Below are 21,735 nucleotides of genomic sequence, written 5' to 3'. Positions count from 1 at the left end.
AACACCATAGAAGCAATGGAGCATTCCATCTAAAAAAGGAATGATGGCTAATCACTAATGGTAGTGTACATAAGCACCATAAGTGGTACCATGTGTCAGGAAAAGAGGAGCAGCTCCTAAAGACTACCTACCTGGAACATCATTTGTAATTGTTCTGCAATATTCATATTCTGAATTTCAGCATCTCTGTGAGAAAGCAAGAAAAATTACTCTTTTTTCATTTTATTGCAGTGATTGGTATTTCTTTCTACTTAGTTGATCTGCAGTGTCCATTTGTGTATCTATATATACACATACTTACATACATATTTGTTAATGAGAACAAGTGTCCTGGTTGTGATGTCCATTTACTACTTTCATTCTGGATGGAACTTAGTGCCTGAAGGTCCCTGTTGCTTCCTCTTCTCCAAATAGAAGATTTTTGGAGCTTGTACAAAACTGAATGAAAAAAGCTCCCTATGAATATCAAGAAATCAGTGAGCTACCTAAGGAAGTAAGCCTGAGTGAAGCCACTGTAATAGTCTTTGTACCCCACCTTCACAGCCAATTACACAAATTGACCTGACGCACTCCTTAATCAAACTTTTTTGCTACTAAGCAGGCGGTTTTCACTGCTCAAATAATCAGGGAAAAGTTGAATGTTTATTTTCACCTTAAAAAATTCCCAGACTGCCCTCCCATAGGTGAAGTATCTGTTGTCCCAGAAACTTGGCATAGAATCAGCAGACTTTAAATGCTAGCCAATTAAATGAGTGTGAATTCAATCTATTTCCTGTACCCTTGATTCATTCTCAGAGTTGTAAAAGAGTTTTTATAATGAAATTACCTCTTTAGTGTTATCATACTACAGTAGGGCTTTCAGTTACTTCATTAAACAATTTGTGCCAATTTTGAATTAAACAGACTGGAATAGCCTCTGCCTGCTTCATGGGTGGGGTGATAATGGTGATACATTGTAGCAAAAAAATATTAAATTCACAGGTATTTTTAGAAAACTTGCTGAATCCCTAATGCAAAGGTAAAAAGCTTTCTTCTGTTTCCCACTTATATTCTGCAGTAGTTGAATGCTATGTGAAAATTGCCAGGACAGTGATCAGGACTGTAATAATCCATTAGAGCAAAAGTTGGATTCAGTTCTTACTCAATAGGTATGAGATTTTAGAATTACCATTTAATCAGCCTATGTATCAGTGGCATTAGACCAGATGAAGAGAGACCTGCTTCTGGAGTCTATTTTAGTTTTCAAACTGGAGAAGAAGCTGTCCTTTGATGACAATTATTTCTGAACAGGAAAAGATCTTTAGAAAATTAGTCACAGTTAAAACAGTTAAAACTCATTAATATATACTCTAGTGTTCCTCCTGTTTTAACTCTGCTGAGAAATCCATCATGGAGAGCAGCAACTCTTTAAGTTATGTAGTTCAATTTTCTAGGCTTCCAAGGTCAGCTTAGTTTTGGTTCCATAAAAATACCAAGGGATTTAGTCTGTCCACTTCACAAACTCTATCCAAGGAGCTCTTCCTCCATGTTTTAAAAGTGGTAAAATCAGTATATTCTGAAGAATTTATAAATGAACACTCTCAAATTGGCCTTTCTGGCAGTTGGCCTTGGTGCTGTCTGGCTTCTCATAATCTCAGAAATGCAGAATTACATATTGCTGTTTCTGAAATCTTATTTTCCTATAAGCAGTAGAGATAGATATTTTAAAGTGAACTGCTTTATGAATGTTTATTTTTTATTGTAATTCTCAAATTTCTCTCAAGGGGGCTATATGGTGCATTTAGACTGTTTGATAATTTCCTCTTGCCTCTAACTTTCCATACTATCATCTGATAATTTTAATATTTAGATATTTTTGTGACTTTATAAAAAGCATTATAAAGAATTTGAGGAGATTCAGTAGAGGATGACTTGTGATAAATTTAAGAGAAAAATCCCACCTAAATTGGTCATAAAGAAACAGAATTTTTAAACATTTATTTGTATTGAGTTCTTCATATGTCTTGCCTAGGAAATGTGCATGGTGATGGGGAATTGTGGATACTGATATACTATATTATAGACTATAATAAGTCTGCTAAAAATGAGGTGCAGTGATTCAGTACATTATATACTTCCCAATTTCTTAACTCTAAAACCAAAATTAACTGGACAAATATACCCACTATTTTAACTGGACATATTTTCTTTTTGTGTAAATACAGGACAGCACAATTATCTATGTGCTGGAAGAAATGATTGTATCATTGACAAAATTCGAAGAAAAAACTGTCCGGCCTGTCGTTACCGGAAATGTCTTCAAGCTGGCATGAATCTAGAAGGTAACTTAAAATACTTGAATGGATTGTTTCTCTGAACCCCTAACAAGGATCATTTGGTTTTATCATGTAAGCAGGCATCTGAGCAGTGCCTTAAAATGTTCAAAATAGTTATTCATTATTTTATGGTATAACCCCACATCCTTGTTGGCAAAAATTAAGATTTTCTTTGTGCACTGCTTCTAATCTTTCCTTCTCTCCTACAACAGCTATATCTCTTACCATACTTGTCTTTTAACAATCCACTGGTATGAACCAATGTCCTGTTTTTATTCACAGACAGAACACATGCACAAAAATTAGGACATTTCTTTCCCCCACCCACACACACAGATATCTCTTGCCCTCTTTCCTTCACTGAATCTCAGACAGCAGGAACCTAGCTATGGGTGAGATGTGGAAAGTATCCTACATATCCCATATCACTTAGGAATATGATGTGCCATTTGAAAACTCAAATGAAGAAAAGATCAAGGACAGAGAACTGAAATGAAGTAGATTTGTGCTTCCAAAATTGAAGGAAGGGAAAGTCTGGGTGGAGAGAGTCAGCCTTCTGTGTAGGCAGTGGAAAATTAATACTTATTTTGGTCCTTAAAAACCTTGTGCCAAATTTTCTGGAAAATATACCATTAACAGATACACACGTACTAGTGTGGGTTGCTTTGTGTTAAGTCATAGATGACTACTGAGAAATCCAAAACCATATCAGCTGCAGATGTAGTGGTTAGCTGCTTTAAAACTTTTTTCCCTAGCATTCAGTATCAAGCATAATCACAGCAAACTTTTTCTACTAATAAATTAGTATAGCTCTCTATTTATGCTTGATACATTTCTATTGAATTGTTGTGATTAATGCCTTTTACTGCCAGGCATACATAGGAATGTAGGACCAGAAGGGACTTCCTGGGTCATAGTCTGTTCCTCTGCTATTGCAGGCAACCCTATCATATAATGCCATTCATACTTTTATGAAATTCCACCTTAAAACTCATTAAGTTGTTTTCACCCATTACTTATTGGAGGGCTGTTCCAGAACCACGCTCCTCTGATGGTTAGTAACTTTATTCTAATTTCCAGCATAAATTTATTTGTATCCGGTTAATATCCATTTGTTCTTGTGCTAACATTATGCTTTTTTTTTAAATAGTTCTTCTCTCTCTTTGGTGTTTACCTTCTGATGTATTTATAGAGAGCAGTCACATTTCCCCTTGGCCAACTACGCCAAGCTGTATTACTCTTATTTTATAAGATAGGTTCTCCTTTCCCTGATCATCCAAGTAGCCCTTCTCTGGTCCTGCTTCAGTTTGAATTAATCTTTCTTGGACATGGATGATGACAGTTGTACAAAGTAATCCTGCTTATTTAGGTGCAGATATCCCAAAGATATGTATATATCCAAAATTGTTAGATATATGTAAAATATATTTTGTTGGATATAAATTTGTAAATAATTTGCAGTTGATTTTAAACAAAAAACAAAACATGAAGCTTGAGTGGCAAGGTAGCTGTTGGAAACCCAAAATAATGGCTCTGTATTGATCTAACAAACAAAGAAAATTAACAAAATATTAAGTGAAGAGTTACCCTTCATTATAAAAATGACGTGGCAAACCAGGAGTCTGGTTAAGTGAGCTTTTGAAATGTTAAGTATCCAATATAGTGACAAGTATCAGGGGGTAGTCTGTATCCACAAAAAGAACAAGGAGACTGGTGACACCTTAAAGACTAACAGATTTATTTGGGCATAAGCTTTCGTAGCATTTTGGTTTTGAATTGCCTGCTTAGGTTCAAATCCTAGATTTGGCTTTTGGTTATTAAAAGCCATACTGTACGAAATTAACAAAACTCCTGTTTTATTGTATGTTAACTGGTTACATGTTCTTTCTGGCCTTTTCTTTGCCAAAATATATTAAACATTTGCATTGCATTGCAATTAGTTGAAATATAGGAATGAGAAAATTAATTTATTGGAAAGATAGGGTGCAGGGAGAGATTTCTAACTCAGATTCTATAGCTTTGGAAAATAGAAAAACATTTCCTGCCAGCATGGAAAGTTTCTATTTTAAAACTTTATAGATTCAAATAAAATAATGAAAAAGAATCCAACGCAGGCATGTGTGTGCACGCAGGAATGTGCCACCACAGCCACGCTGCCATTTTTAGTATGCTAGCACAAGCAGAGCTAGCGCAAGCAGAGCTAGCGCATCTGCTTATCCGCCCTGGGAAGTACCTTTCCAGCTGTTATATTGGCATACCCAAAAAGAATGTGAGCAGCTCTCTCATCCAAATTAAGATTTTTGCCCTTTTGCTTTAACACTTTTGGATGGCAAAAGTGACTGGCAGGACTAGTAGTTTGAAAAGGTGTTACAAGATCTGCAATCTCAGCTCGGTTTGTTTCTACACAAAACAACTGTGCAGATTTTGGAAAAAGTGTATTTCTCTTTTTAAAGTATGGAAAACTCAACATCCCTAAGGTGCAAAGCATGATCAGCTGCTAAAGTTAAACATATGAACTATCCTGATCAAAGAAATGTGTTGTGTATTTTCTCTCTCTAAAACACAATTGTGTGGCATTTTAGGGGACTTGAACTTCATCTCTTTCAGAGGAAATCACAATTATGGAAACTGGCAAATGTAATATATTTCTCACCTTTCTCCAAGTTAAAAGCTATCATTTAGATGGAGATCAGTACTGCCTTCCAAACTTCTTATCTAGAAGCTGAGTTTCCTTTCCAGTTATCTGAATTTGAATTTGGCATTCAGTGTTGTTGTAGCTGTGTCAGTCCCAGGATATTAGAGAGACAAGGTGAGTGAGGTAATATTTTTTATTGGACCAAATTCTTTTGGTGAGAGAGACAAGTTTTTGAGCTTCACAAGGTTGGTGGAAACCAGTGTGTAACTGGAGTGTTGCTGGCAGATTGCATTTATACACAGACATTCAGGATGTGACCTGCATGCTGTTTGGTTGTTTTGTGAGGGGCCCAAGATTGCACAGCAGGTGATGACCAACCCCTCACTACTTTGGATTACACTTGGAATGTGATAGTGAATTTTGCACTTGTTCAGGGGTTAATATGGAAAGTGTAAAATAAAGGAGTTGTTGGAACTGCTAGTTTAAGCTTCCATTTTAAGATACTTTGGTCAATGAGGCAATGTTAACTTTTCACATTGAAAACTTCAGTCTAAAAACTACACAAAGGCAAGAGAACTATTGGTGTCACATACACTTTTTAGTCTTAAATAGGTTTTTTGGTTAATCATCCTGATCTGATATTAACTGTACAAAATTAATATAGAGATGCCATTAGTATCCAGGGTACTTGGTTGCAGCTTGTACTCTAGTTTAACTGCTTATAATTGGACTCCACAAGCCCTATTATAATATTGAGTTTCCCAGTCTTCTTTGATAGGTTCTATTTTTAAGGCTTTATACCTTGGCACTAAACTAATTGTGGATTTAACTGTAGCATATCATATACTGTCTGCTCTTGGATTTTTATTTCCCGATTCTTACAGAGTGCATGGACTTAGTATGTAAGGTATTTTTACAAAAGTGAGCAATTTTAACAAGCAGGTTTAAAATCTAAGTATGATTTACCTAGTCGTGGTATACAATAGACAAGTGTTGCCTTGTTAAGGGGTGTAATAGCCAAGTAGCAGGTAGAGTTTACAGTAATATAAATTAAATGGAATCTAATAGTGCAAAATGCAAGATCATGCTCTTAGAGACTAACAAGAATTTTTGCTATAACCTGAGGGCTTATGAGTTGGAAGCAACAGAGGAGAAGAAAGACCTGGATGTATTGGTTGATCACAGGATGACTATTAGCCACCAGTCTGATGCAGCTGTGAAAAAAGCTAATGCAGTCCTAGGATGCATCAGGCGAGAGGTATTTCCAGTAGAGACAGGGAAGTGTTAGTACTGTTACACAAGGCACTGGCGAGACCTCATCTGGAATACTGTGTGCAATTCTGGTTTCCCATGTTTAAGAAAGATTAATTCAAACTTGAACCAGTGCAGAGAAGGGCTGTTAGGATGATCAGAGAATGGAAAATCTACCTTATGAGAGGAGACTCCGAGCTTGTTTGTTTAGCCTAACCAAACAAAGGCTGAGGGGAGATATGATTGTTCTCTATAAATACATCAGAGGGATAAATAACAGGGAGGAGGAGGAGGAGTTACTTAAGTTAAGCACCAGTGTTGACGCAAGAAGGAATGAATATAAACTGGCCATCAACACCTTTAGGCTTCATATTAGACAAAGGTTTCTAACCATTAAAAGAGTGAAGTTCTGGAACAGCCTTCCAAGGGGAGTTGTGGGGGCAAAAAACCTAACTGTCTGAGCTTGATAAGTTTATGGAGGGGATGTTATGATGAGATTGCCTACAATGGCATATAGCTGATCTGGCGACTGCTAGTTGCAAATATCTCCAATGATGGGACACTAGATGGGAAGGGCTCTGAGTTACTACAGATAATTCTTTCCCAGGGGTCTTTCCACATGCTCTGGGTTTAACTGAGCCCCATATTTGGCATTTGTAAGGAATTTCTCCCTGATCAGATTGGCAGAGACCCTGAGGGGTTTTCACCTTCCTCTGCAGAATGGGCACTGCTCACTTGCAGGTTTAAACTAGTGTAAATGGTGGATTCTCTGTAACTTGAAATCTTTAACTCATGATTTGAAGTCCTCAGTAACTCTGCCAGAGATTAGGGGTCTATTACAGGAGTGGGTGGGTGAGGTTCTGTGGCCTGCAGTGTGTAGGAGATCAGACTAGATGATCATGATGGTCCCTTCTGACCTTAAAAGTCTTATAAGTCTGTAAAGCCCACTCTAAAGGAGGTTTGGGAGAACAACTTTCAATTTGGAATGAAAAATAAAATGACATTTTTAAAATGGATTTTAGTTTATGTTGTAGTATTATGTTTCTGGTTTTCAGACTTTTTTCCACACTTGTTACGGAAACACAGCTTTTTATTTTAAAATCTGATTTGATAAACCTTTCTCTCTAATGCAAAATAATGCCTCCGGAATGCTGAAGAATGAGGGCTATTTAAAACTTCCACTTCTTGTAAAATCATGACCGGTGTGGAGAAAATAAGTAAGGTATAAAATTACGATGGGTGTGGAGAAAGTAAATAAGGAAGTGTTATTTACTCCTCCTCATAACACAAGAACTAGGAGTCACCAAATGAAATTAATAAACAGCTGGTTTAAAACAAACAAAAGAAAGTATTTCTTCACAAAATGCACCCGTGGAACTCCTTGCCAGAGGGTGGTGTGAAGGCCAAGACTATAACAGGGTTCAAAAAAGAACTAGATAAATTCATAGAGGATAATTCCAGGATGGGCAGGAATGGTGTCCCTAGCATCTGTTTGCCAGAAGCTGGAAATGGGCAATAGGGAATGGATCACTTGATGATTACCTATTCTATTCATTCACTCTGAAGCACCTGGCATTGGCCATTGTCGGAAGACAGGATACTGGGCTAGATAGATCTTTGGGGCCGTTCTTATGTTCTTATATTCAGTAATTCATAGAAGAAAAAAATCCTAATTCATAGTTGCAGAACATATTTAAATTCACTCTCCACTTTATTCCAGATTAACTTTTTTGTGTAAACAAGACATAAATATTACTGTAGCAAGAAACATTTACTGTAAATTTTAAATAGGCATGCATCCGATGAAGTGAGCTGTAGCTCACAAAAGCTTATGCTCAAATAAATTTGTTAGTCTCTAAGGTGCCACAAGTACTCCTTTTCTTTTTGCGGATACAGACTAACACGGCTGCTACTCTGAAACCTGTAAATTTCTAGAGTTTGTCAAACTCAATTTTTTGTATTGATCATTTTAGTAATAAACCTTTGTTTTGGGTAAAGCTATATTTTTGTGCTAGAAATAGTTGGCTGCCTTAGATGTAGGGGAGAAGTGTCAAGAGACATGTATTTTACATTTCTTATTATTTTAACCTTAAGAAATATTCTCCAGCCCATCAGATTTTTTTACCTGGAGCCAAGCAGTTTTATTATAAAGTGATAGGCCCAAAATGACATAGTGAGGACAAGGCAGTAAAGATCTCCAGGACTCATAGCTGCTGAACATTGAAGGTTTATTGTTGTCTGTCATGCTTTGCTGCTTCAGAATTATTGCAGTTATAGATAGCACAGCTTTTTCAGTCCAATCTTTAATTTGATTAATGTACTTTTCTTCTTATACCACGGACTGTAATCTGTCAGATGTGGTGCTTCATTTCTGCTATGGAAAAGGGAGTCAGATAAGTGCAAAATAGGTTAATGGAAGCTGTAACAAATCAGAACTCAGGTTGCAGCTAGTGTTAGACTGTTCCATAAATCTATCCCATTTAACCTGATTAACAGTAACTGTGTCATTAAACATAAAAATGGCATTCAGTGACTAAAAGTTAGTGTCTTATGAACATGTGCAGATGCACACCCTTGAAGTTCCAGGTGCTGTAGGTAACTTCACGAGATTCAGCAAAATTCATCAGTTTTTCTTTATTTAAAATATATATCTGTAACCAGGAGTTAAACATTAGTTTTATTTTACTTTAGTGCTTTGAAAACTACCATTTTTTAAGTCTGAAAAACAGAATTAAATAGCAAGAAAAACAAAAATGCTTGGATTTGAGGCCAAATGGAAAATTGAAAAGTGATACAGAGTTGAGGAGTGTTTTGTATTCAAGAAATGCACCACCGTGTAAGCACACAATCTGTTTTTGATTTTTGTTAACTTTTAAAGTAAAACTCTCCAGTTCATTTTTAAATTGCATTTATTAGCAGGAAGTGATGTTCAGTATGACTAAAGATTTAGGCAGAAGAAAAGAAATCTGACAAAACATTCCACTAGCCAGTAGGGATGTCCTGTATAGAGAAGGTAAAGGAATTATTTGCAGAAAGGTATTGATAGTATTTTTAAAATTAAATGATTTGATAGAGTTGTAGTGAAAGGCGTGTAAATAATTGCATGAAGGGTGACATTTGTTCTGATTCATTGAGCCTAGACAGGACTTGAATCATCTCCCTGTTGTTCAGCATCTGTGTAAAACCCTTGGGAGAGCTATTGAAACAACACAGGTAGAAGTTTCAGTGAAATTAAGACACACAGCTCTAAATTTTTACAACAGATACATACGGGCACGATCCCCCAGTTCTCTTTTCTGCACTGACTTCCTATTGAAAACAGTGTTCATATCAATCTCTCTGTCCTCATATTCAAATCCCCCCCATGGGGACTGGATCCAATTGCCTTAAGGATTGTCTCTCCCTCTGTGATCATGACTAAGGCTGTGTGTCTGTCACAGAGGTCACAGATTCTGTGACTTTCCATGACTTCTGCAGCGGCCGGCGCTGGTGCAGTTTGGGTGTGGGAGGGGGCTTATGGCTGGGGCAGGGGGTTGGGGTGTGGGACAGTGCTAACCTCAGTGAGGGGCTCCCCAGAAGTGGCTAGCATGTCCCTGCAGCTCCCAATGGGGCCAGGGCACTCTGCGTACTGTCTGCGCACACAGGCCCCACCCCTGCAGCTCCCATTGACTGGGGTTCCCAGTCAATGGGACCTGTGGAGCCGGAGCTTGTGGCGGGAGCAGCGCGGGGAGCCCACCTGGCCTTCCCTCCCACTAAGAGCTGCAGGGACACGCAGAGCCAGGTAGGGAGCCTACCAGCCCCAGCAAATTCCCCCTCCCCCCGATCACTAGTAGTGGTCCTGAGCTGTGCGTTGCGGCCTATCCCTCTTCCCCCTCAGCACCAGCAGGTGTTATGGGCCACACCCCCAGCACCTGCAGCGCCCCTGAACCGCCCCACCCCCCAAGCACCCTCGCCACCTTGGATCACTCGCCCCAGAGCACGTGCGGCCCCGTGGCTGAAGTTTTAGTTAGGGATATTTATAGTACAAGTCTTGGACAGGTCACAGGCTGTGAATTTTTGTTCATTGTCCATGACCTGTTCATGACTTTTACTAAAAATACCCATGACTAAAACAGCCTTAATCATGACTTCCCCCAGTAGCTTTTTGTAAAGGCTTTACCACAATGACGGGGCTGAAGAGTTACCCAGAAGTTTATTGATAAAGAAAAAAGAAGGTAGAAATGAGTCAAGAATTAGAACAGAGGACTGAAATTGAAGAGCAAAAGAAAAGAAAAAAGAGGAAGATTCCAAATAAATAAAACAGGAGCAAAACCAAACAGTACAGGGGACAGTCTTTATGGGAAAGTTTCTTGAAACCCTGGATTTGCATCTTTGACAGGGTTACTGGTGTAGTGGATGAGGGGAAACCATAGACATGATATATCTTGACATTCTCCTAAGCAAACTAGGGAAATATGGGCTCGATGAAATTTACTATAAGATGGGTGCACAACTGGTTGAAAAATTGTACATAGAGTAGGTATGGTTAATTGTCACACTGGGAGCATTTATCTACCTGGGTCCTACAGGGATATGTCCTAGGTTTGTTCAATATTTTCATTAAAGACCTAGATAATGGGACAAAAATGTGCATATATATTTTCAACTGACACCAAGCTGAGAGGGGTTGCTAGCGCTTTGGAGAACAGGATTAAAATTCAAAATGACCTTGATAAATTGGAGAATTGGTCTGAAACCAACAAGGTAAAATTTGGTAAAGACAAATGCAAAGTACTACACTTAAGAAGGAAAAATCACAACTACAAAATGGGGGATAAGTGGATAAGTGATAGTACTGCAGTAAAGAATTTGGGAATTATAGTGGATTACAAATTGAACATGATCAAACAATGTGATGTAGTTGCTAAAAAGGCTAAAATCATTTGGGGGTGTATTAACAGAAATGTCATGTATAAGACACAGGAGGTAATTGTCCTGCTCCCCTTGACACTTGCGAGGCCTCAACTGGAGTATTGTCCAGTTTTGGTAGTCACACTTTAAATAAGATGTAGCGAAACTGGAGAAAGTTCAGAGGAGAGCAACCACCAATGATAAAAACTTTTCTAAAACTTTTATGAGAAAGGTTAAAAAAACTGCATATGTTTAGTCTTGAGAAAAAGAGGCTGAGGCAGGCCCTCGTAACAGTTTTCAAATATGTTAAGGGTTTTTATAAAGGGGATGGTGATCAATTGTCTCCGTGTCCACTGAAGATAGGACAAAAAGTAATGGGCTTAATCTGCAGCAAGGGGAGATTTAAGTTAGATATTAGGGGAAACTTTCTAGCTGTGAGGGTAGTTAAGCTCTTGAATAGCTTCCAAAGTAGGTTGTGGAATCCCCCTCACTCGAGGTTTTTAAGAACAAGCTTGACAAACATCAGTCAGGGATAGTTTAGATTCTTTGGTTCTGCTTCAGCACAGGGCACTGGACTAAATATAAATAACCTCTACCTTTCAGCTGTACATTTCCATGGTTTTTATAATTTCACACCTTGATGATTACACAGTAAAAGCCCACATATTTTAGTGGGTGTTTTTGTGTTTTATCTAGTTATCTATAAACAGAAGTCCTGGCCCCGTTGAAGTCAGTGGGGATTTTTGCCATCATTAGGAAAAAGATTTGACCCACACTTATAAGCAGCTGAAAATAAGGGTTTATATTGGGAAGTGTTGGGCAACTTTAATTGTAGGTGTTGCTAGCATTACCACCTATAACAGTGGTTCTCAAATTTTGTGCTGGTGAGCCCTTTCACATAGCAAGCCTCTGAGTGCGACCCCCCCCCCTTATAAATTAAAAACACTTTTTTATATATTTAACACCATTATAAATGCTGGAGGCGAACTGGGTTTGGGATGGAGGCTGACAGCTCGTGATCCCCCATGTAATAACCTCAGGACCCGCTGCGGGGTCCCGACCCCCAGTTTGAGAACCCCTAACCTATAACGTTAATGTGGGGACAGTAGCACAACCTATTATTAAACTTCCCCATTATTTTTTTCAGATGCTTACGACTTCTGCCATATTCTAACAGTTTGGACTTACATTTTCTGTGCCAAGTGGCTGCCTCAGGGTGAATTTATTTTTTAAATTTTTTAACATTGTTTTGCCCATATTAAGAAATTCTGACAATCTTTTCTTTTAAAAGGTCTAGTACCCCCCTCGCTTTGCTGTAGAGACTTGAAATATGGGTGGTACATGATTAGAGATGGTGGCAACTTTTGTATCATAGATGTGCTTTGCTTAGAAAATCTACCCAAAATTTGGCCAAGTTATAGGCCTTTGAAAAATCGCAGTTTGTGCATGCTCAGTAGACTTCTTAGATTTTTAGCAGCTAAATTCCCTGAAGATTTCATCCACACTAAGCGTGATTCAGCCTGGGGCTGAGCAGGACTTTTCCTGTAATTATAGTTCTGGGCTGCTGTGGGCCATGCCAGGTCCAGGCACCTGAAATGAGAGCACCAATAATATTAATTCTGGGATTTCCTAAGTTTTTGGTTCTTGATTTTCCAAACCTAATTTTTTTAATGTAGTTTTTTGTAATGTTATGTATTATTATTATTTATTACTTGTATTACTGTGGTGCCTGCCCCATTCATGGATCAGCACCCCGTTGTCCAAACACAGAACACAAAGACTAGGGTGGCCAGGGAGCAAGTATGAAAAATCGGGACGGGGACATGGGGTAATAGGCATCTATATAAGACACAGCCCTGAATATTAGGATTGTCCCTATAAATTTGGGACATCTGGTCACCCTAACAAAGACTGACCCTGCCCCAAAGATCTTACAGTCTAACTTGAGAGACAGCAGATACATACAGACTTACAGGGGAGTACAAGAAAACAATGAGATAATATATGCCTTTAGGAAACTAGCAATCTGGCATAAGCCCACAAAGTCTATGATAAATTTGTTTCCAGTACACAAAGAGCATGGCAGCCAAATACAAAGCAGTATCACTCGTAGATTTCTCTTGGCAGTTTGTAATCTTCTTCAGGTGCAAGGATGAAAAATGCTTCTTTGAATGCTTGTGGAAGTGAGGCTTACTCTTAAAAGTGACTGTGTAAATGGCACCTTCTTACTTGAGAGGTGATTCCTGTCCTTTTATAGAGTCTTATCTGCTCACCTTTGTATTGAGAATAAAATTTTTTGACTTGTGTTAGAACAAAATGGCTATCATAGCGGTGCTGCTATCTCACAATTCATCAACAGAATTGTTACCTTGCACTCTGATTATATGCTCAAAATCAACCCTTCAGTTACACGTGTGCATACCCATCAAAGACAGGAGCAACTGATGTATATTTAGGAATTTGACCTCCAGATTTCAGGGTGAATTTGCTGGGCTGGTAGTTGGGAGTGGGGGACACCATTACTTTAAACTTTTACTAGGGAATTACTCAAAGAGAACAAGCCTGGGAAGCTACGTTACCATCTGATGGTGCCATCAGACACCAACAGAGTATAAGTGCACTTTCATGTTTTGAAGCACATTTCTACATCCCTGACTGCTATCTTAATGAGTGAACAAAATCTTAATGCAGCAAAAGTCTGGACATACAAAGGTGATTCAGTAAAAACAAATCAGTGTTGCTGCTAAATTTTGCTGAAGTTAATTGATAATCTTCCCCAAAAAGCATCATGGAAAAATGACCGCTCTTATTCTAGAGTTCAGTATATTTAAGGAGTTGAGTAACCTGATTGGCTGAACAGAGCTAAAGGCTTTTTAGAATACAAACAGATCTTTAAAACCAAAGGAGAAAATATTAGAAGTATATGATGCAATAGATAGAAAATCTTGCTGTTGGACTCCTCACTGAAGTTTCATAGTTTTCATTTTCATTGTATTTATTTTTCCTACTGAACAAAAATGTTCTCTGACCATTGTAATCCTTCCTACATGCTTTGTCCATGCCAGAATGAGTGTTGGTGGCAAACAGAGATAAAATAAGAGGCAGCTATTGATTTCAAATGTGAATTAGCTGACTAGCTATGATATACGAGTAAAGACGTATGGATTTTTGTCAGTAAAGATGCTTATCCCAGACTACCACTATGCTTATTGTTAAGCATTTCTTCTGAAAAACATAAATTAGTAATATGTTTTAAAAGTGAACTGCAAACATTTTGTTCCCTCAGAAGATCCCTGCTTAGCCCATTCCAGATGTGAAAAATATTTAAACTGTATTTCTAAAAACACAGCAAAATTAATCAAAATAAACATCTAAATATCATCTCAGTTTTTTAGCTAAGATCAAGTATAGTCCGTTTATAACTGATATATCCTTTAATAGGGTGCAGTAACTTGCACTTACAGGTTAATTTTTTTCTCTTTCTAATACAATTCTGCCCCACTATGACAGTTTAAGCACTGAACCTCAAGGGCCAACTTTTCAGCAAGACTCCTATAGTGAGTACAAATTTGACCTTATTTGCTTGTTTAAAAAGGCCACGTGCAAATTTTTGAGGGTACATTTTTGTACACCAGCTGGAATTTTTGACTTCAATTTTCTTGTTGCAACCATCCATAAACATTATAGAAAATGTGTTTTTTACAACTTACTAGAAAGGTAGGTTATCAAAATAAATGAAAAATTTTGGGGAAATTGTATGTGAAAGGAAGGGAAATAAACATCTCAGACAAGACAACTAAATTTTGAATAATGAAATGATCCAGCAGATTTCAAATATTGGGGAGGGGGCATTGCTTTTAAAAATGATAAATTCTGCTCGGTTTAATAAACTATCCTGTAGGCATTACATTATTATTTACATTCTTCTCACACTAGTGTTGGCACATGGCAGTAACTACGCTCTTGAATCCCTCTGTATTATTAACTGCTGCGTCCATCTGCTCTGTGGCATTGAGGTAATCTGTTCTATTCTGCCCTCCCTGCTAAGTATGGGTCTTAAGGTTTCTCTTGGGTGCCCTTGGGTGCCCTTGTTTCCTCTCATCAGTTGGTTTCCTCTTGACCACTGTAACATTATTTATATCTTTTTTTTTTTCAAGTTCAAAAACTTGAAAAAAATTGACATTTCCAGTGCCCTGAGTGCTATGGAAAATTGTCTCATTTTCCTTTCAAAAACTTGAATATTCAAGTAATATATTCAAAAATGGCTAGTGGGGAGGGAGGTTGGGGCGGGGGTTGTCTCTTTTCTGGGCGAACACATTTTAAAGAAGCTCAATATTTCTTTTAAGAGGGAAAGTGCTTAACACTCCATAAATATCAGGCCACTTTAAGGTGTCTCAAGTTGGATTCCCAGAAATTGAAGCAACCACGATCACAAGAATGTGTCCAGAAAATTTAGGCCATAGTTCCCATTTTGTAGTGGTGATGGATATTCCTTGTCTCTGATTTGGATAGACTTTTTACTTTGTTATATATTGGTTCTGTTGTTGTATTTTTAATTTTAAAAGTATGTAAACCATCTTTCAGAGTAACAGCCGTGTTAGTCTGTATTCGCAAAAAGAAAAGGAGTACTTGTGGCACCTTAGAGACTAACCAATTTATTTGAGCATGAGCTTTCGTGAGCTACAGCTCACTTCATCGGATAGGTGCCACAAGTACTCCTTTTCTTTTTGTAAACCATCTGCAGCTCAACCTGCCAATTTTTGCTTTTCTTCTGCTTTCAGTTTTATTGCTGTTGATTCTGTTTTTGCTAGTGTCATGAATGTTTACTCAGATTTAGTGAGCAATTAAACAAGTAAAAAGTATGCGAAAGAGAACATTTGCGTATGCATAATGTATGATATTGTGTATTGGAAATTCCAGGAAGGCAAAATTGTTTCATTAATGTCAACTGTTGAGACAGTAGGAATTTTTAAACTTATTAAATGGGTAATTTGTTAATTAATTTAGACCTGAGGCTAACTATTAATCTCAGACCATCATCTTTATCCACTTAAAGTTTGTGTTTGCCATAATCTGTGCTGGTGTAAACAACTGTAGCTTGTGAGAAGTAAGTCAGTGAAAATTATGCCTGTTTACACCAAATTCTGATATAATTTAAAGTTCTGATCTTACTAACCAAATGGGAACACTATATATCAAATCCGGTTTCAGGCTATAGCTGCAGGCTTAATCTTGAGAGTTGCTGAACACCTACAGTTGCCATTTAAATTAATGAGAATGTTGGGAACTGAGTACCTTTTGAGATTAGGTACTAATAAAGGCATGGTATGCTACCACAGGAGAACATCTAGAGAAAATATTTTTTCATTCCAGATCTTTAATATGACTATGAAGGGAAACCCCCTACTGATTGGGGCAACATTTACAAACAGTCGTTTTGGAGTCAGTCACTCTAATCCTCTTAAACACAATCCTCTTAAACAGCAGAGACAGTAAAAGTCTTTGGAAACAAATCAGTTTTAATAGCAGTAAACTGAAAAGAGACTCTAATACTTGGGAAACCTCTTTAGTTGTCAGTGATGATGTGCAATTTGTGAACAAGAGGGCAGTTGGTCCATCAGACAATATCTATATGAAGACACGTCTGTGTAAACAGTTGAGAAACCTAATACTATGTCTTACAGAAGATGCATGTTTAAAAACAGTGTACTGAAAAAACATACATTACCTCAACATTTCTCTTTTTCATGGGTAATATTGGCACGTTATTATAGGCAGGTTTCTTGACACTTTCTACTATAAAAGACCCTGTTTTGAGTTGCTTATTGCTTTGCCAAACTTCAGCTGTTTAGGCTGAAATTTTCCATGACAGGTGCATGCCTCGGACTGAATATTTGTGAAAAATTTAAGCCAAAATATTTTAGTCATTTCTGAGAATGAGGCTAGGAAAAAAATATGCTGTTTTGCCCACATGAAAAAGTTCTTAAGTCCCTTTCTTTTAACATCTGTAATACTGTCTGGATTTGGAACAGAGGCTTGAAACTTGACAAGTGGGTGGCCTTTGTGTCAGGAGTGTGCCTTTTGTCATCATTGTGAAAATGTGCCCTGATTTGGCCAAGTTGTAAGACTTTGAAAAAGTCAATTTGCACATGCATCATAGAGACTTGTCCATTTTAGCAGTTAAATCTCAGAAGACTGTCTTCTCTAAGCATACTTGAGCCTCTTTTAGTGCTGACCAGATTCTGCATGCACCACCGCCCTACAGCTCTTACATGTAATGGGCCTGTGCATGTGGACAGGAACAAATCCAGACTTTCCCTCTTATGGCTGCTCCCAGCTGGTTTGGATCTGGGTAGAGCCAGACAGTGGAACTGAGAACAGGGAGCGTCTCTCTCCTGAGCTCTCACTGACTCAACCCTGGCACCCAGGTATCATGGAGAAGGAAGATCTTTAATTCAATTAATGAAGAAATAAAAGCCAGACTGTGGGGGAGGGGGAGGGGGAGGGGAAGGAATATATTGAGACATGGAGAGCAGGAAAGAGAGAAACTGGGACTGAGCTGGGAGGAGGGGAAGGTAGGGCAAAGAGACTGAGACTAAGAACTAGTGGGTGGAGAATAGGGTTTGAGGAAGAGTAGACATCAGACAAGGAACTGGGGGAGAACTCTGAGTGGCTTCACAAAGAAAGTGGGACGAGGAGCCAGGCAGGCGAGGGGGGGGATTGGGACAAGGAGCTGAGGGAGAGAGTGGGTATGGCTCTAAGATTAGATGAGGAATGTGGAAAGGGAAACAGCTCAGCAGTGGGGTGGAATCGGACGAGTAGTCAGGATGGGAGAACTGGAACTGTCTGGACAAGGACACTGGGGACAGGGAGTTGGGACTGGCTGGGCAAAGTTCATCCTGTGCACTAAATGAGGCAAGGGTCCCATGAAAAAAATAGTATGTAATCATGTAAGTAAAGACTGTATCATAATGTGCAGAGACGAGAGGGGAGTGGAAAATTACGGTTGTATATGGAACCTTTAATTGTGGTATCTCCTAACTTGTGAGTGCTTGACCATGCAACCTTAATAACATTCTTTTAATGTAGTTTTTGTGGTAATTTCTGAAATTGTTCTAAATAAAAAATAATTATAACATCTGTTTGGGATTACCCATAGCTAAATTTGCAAAATTGATTTCCATTATTTTCTCCTCCCCATCTTCCTCCCAGCGTACACCAGGCCTCTGTGTTCAGAAGTGTTATCTTTTTCACACAGTAGTAGTACCTAACTGCTCCCCTTTGTTGCTTCACTATACATTTTACTTGTTTAGCTTGACAGGCACAGAGGTTGCTGCTGCAATAATTTGCATGAGAGAGATTTTAAATATCTTGTTCATTTGCACATGGATAAATCCTTCCGTAAAGCACTGCCGCTGCATCTGGGACAGTAGAAAATCATGGTGTAAAAAAAAAAAAATGCAGTACTTGTATAATTAATTCCAATTCTAAGTTGTTACATAAATAGACACAGTCAACTTTAAAATGATGCTTCTCCTTGAAAATTATATTACCTCACATACTACTAAGCAACACTGAAATATCAGAACTGAAAAATTGTAGAAAATGATATATTTCTCTTGTTTACTTTGGGCTTTTGACAATTTGTGTTTTGTCAATTTCACTTTATTGTCCAGATAGTCACTTATGCCTAATCTGCAAACACTTGCACACACTCACTTGCATAAGAAAGAGATTTTGAACCCCTTACTCACACTGATGTGAGTAGCATTAATTATTCAGGTAAGTAACTCTACACCAGTGTAGTAAGAGTTAAAATTCAGGCCCTTTATTTTTGCAAGATCAAGCTGTTATGTTTGGTTTGGGCCTTTTAAAGAGCAGGGGAGAGAGCATTTTAAAAAAATAAGAAAATGTGATTGTAAACCACAAACGGGATTCTGGACCATGTGTAGTGTATGAAACTATTTTTCATTTAAAAAACTAAAAGTCTTTTTCATTCCCACAAAATACCCATCATATTATAAATCTAAACTTTTGCATTTTCTGAATTTTGTTCTGTTGCAAAGCCTGCCATACCGTTGCCTTAACATTTTTTCAATTAATTTCTTTTTAGTATATATTACCTCCAAAAATTTGAAACTGTAAAGTTACTGAGTTATCTGATACATTTTCTAATAATGCATTAGTTATAATCCAGGCACTAGTTGGCGTGGAGATATAATAAAATTATCCACTCATCACATATCCTTAAGTTTTGTTCCGTAGACATTTAGTATGGTCATGCAATGTTTTTAAAAGTAATATCAATTTACTTCCAATATTCAGTGCAAGTAACTTGTCTGTCCATGACAAACTTATGTTACCTACAGCATGGGTAGAAATAAAATAATTGAAAAGTTACTGAATTTAAAACTGAGGTTTTTGAATAACTAGGCAGGCTCTGTATTATGTATTCATTTGCCATTCATGGCAGATCAGACTTGCGCTTGTGGCATCTTTTTATATCATTGTATGCTTTCAAAATAGTAATTGAGACCATTTCTGTCATAATCCACAATTCATAATCATCTGGACAATGGAACGGACACAATTAAATGAGAAAACCACAGTCTCATATTATATCTGTGTTGTATTTTATGTTACTCTGCAGTGGTGGTGAGTCAAATTATAAGAGGACAGAAATTATGTCCCTCCCCCTCTTAGAAGTTACACAAGTGGCATTATTATGTGCTGTTGGTGTATCTGTGGGACCCCTGTATGGACCAAGATGCAGACTTCAGAAAAGAATTGTTTCAGTTAATTTCCTGTACTGCAAAAAATTTACTAAATAATCTACACAGTTGGCAGTCTACATTCTGGGGAGTCAAAAGGGAAGCAGGAGACTCCGTTACTTTTGATACACTAATAAATAGTCTTTCTATTTTAGAGCAGACATCTCTGGCAATGTGTTGCTTATGCTGTGTTTATCTGGTATATCATATGAATTTTATTTACTGTTTAATTACTGCAGCAATAATTTGTTTGCAGGAGGGATGCCAGAGAAAATTCTCTTCTCTTGCCCAGTGTCATCCCCCAAAAATGTTTTTCCTGGCTCTGAGTATTCAGTAGCATTCTATTTATAAAATACAGTTTTCCTTTCTTCTGTGTGTTTTCTGTAGTTCACATATTCAGCATATGATAAAGTGCCCAGTCCTGCAAACAGTTAGTACTAAGTGGGGCTCAGTATTATGAGAAGTCTCATTGAAATCCAGCAGTCACACCCAATACAGTTTGCAGCCCCACATTAGTCTGTCTACCTTGTTCTGCATCTCTGATACATTAACGTGACTTCTCCTTTCTTAGAAATCTCTGAGATAAATCAGTTTACAACAGGGATTTAGCTGCATTTCACTGATGCAAATTTTTACAAAAACCTATGAAAAAATATTTTAGAAGTTGCCAATGACTAATGTAAAGAAAAAGGAGTATTCCCTGCATGAGCAGCACTTCCTATCTTTTTTTTTTTTACTTTGTAGATTCCTTAATTAACATGTAATTTCTAAAATCTTCCCTAGCTCGAAAAACAAAGAAGAAGATCAAAGGAATTCAGCAGTCCAATGTGACAGCAACGAGGGATGCTTCTGAAAGTCCAGTAAGCAAGAGTATAGTTCCTGCATCTCTGCCGCAGCTAACCCCTACCCTGGTTTCCCTGCTGGAAGTCATTGAGCCGGAAGTTCTGTATTCGGGCTACGACAGTACTCTACCTGACTCAACATGGCGTATAATGTCAACTCTCAACATGTTAGGAGGAAGGCAAGTGGTAGCTGCAGTAAAATGGGCAAAGGCAATACCAGGTAATACAGAGATGTTGTTTTGTAAAAGATGTCAGTTTTTGTCCCAAATTATAGTATTTTGTCTTTTACTTTGATGCTTTCCTTCCATACTTTTCTGAACTAACTCTTATTGATTAATGTCTTAGATAAATTATGTTTCAAATACCTATCAACAAAACAGACATAAAACAGACCCAAAATCTCTTTTTGATTTCTTTGATTACAATTTGAGGTTAAATTAGGTTGGACTCTTCAGTCCCTGTGAGATAAAATACACACACAACACAAATCTTTTTTAAAAACACTAACACAGAAAAAGAGAAGTGTTCCTGGGTCTGTTTCCACAGCAGTTTTGAATGCAGTGCTTCGTTATTAATTTTTAGCAAGAGGGTTCCCATGATTCAGGGAGCAACCCATCTGATCCCCTTCTCCTTAACGGAATTGTCCTGTATCTTTTTGTCTCCATAGCTACTTTGTCCTCACGCTTCCTCCACTCTGCCCATCCTTCCTACCTGAATGGAAATAGTCATTGCCATCTCTAATCCCAGGCCAGGAGTAAAGCCTGATATTCCATTTTGTTCAGGCACCATAGCTGCTTCCACAAAATTGGGTGTGTTACATGGGACTTTTAAAGGAGAATTGCCAATATGCCTCCCATTTGTAAGTCAGTAAGGATGTTGCATTTACAGCTTGCTTTGGCTTTCTTTCACGTCAGGAAACAGGTAGCTAAAATGAGTCCTCAAGTTCTGACATCATGCATAGCATCCTATTGCATGGTCCTCAGACAGACTGAAATGTGGTGCCGTTGAGCATCTGGGAGAGCTATAAACAG

General features: G+C 37.9%; 1 protein-coding gene across 2 annotated transcripts in view; it reads left to right on the top strand.

Annotated features, from left to right (window-relative positions):
- Positions 1–21,735, top strand: part of NR3C1 (nuclear receptor subfamily 3 group C member 1) — a 160,612-nt gene that overhangs the window by 113,995 nt on the left and 24,882 nt on the right. For both annotated transcript variants that reach the window (XM_073355716.1, XM_073355717.2), the window contains exons 4-5: positions 2,205–2,321; positions 20,646–20,924. In XM_073355716.1, coding sequence (XP_073211817.1) covers positions 2,205–2,321; positions 20,646–20,924 — 396 coding nt within the window. The remainder of the gene's footprint in view (positions 1–2,204; positions 2,322–20,645; positions 20,925–21,735) is intronic.

The sequence above is a fragment of the Lepidochelys kempii genome, chromosome 8 (genome assembly GCF_965140285.1).
Source record: "Lepidochelys kempii isolate rLepKem1 chromosome 8, rLepKem1.hap1, whole genome shotgun sequence".
NCBI classification, from domain to species: Eukaryota; Metazoa; Chordata; order Testudines; family Cheloniidae; genus Lepidochelys; species Lepidochelys kempii.
This window is presented reverse-complemented; position numbering and strand designations above follow the sequence as displayed.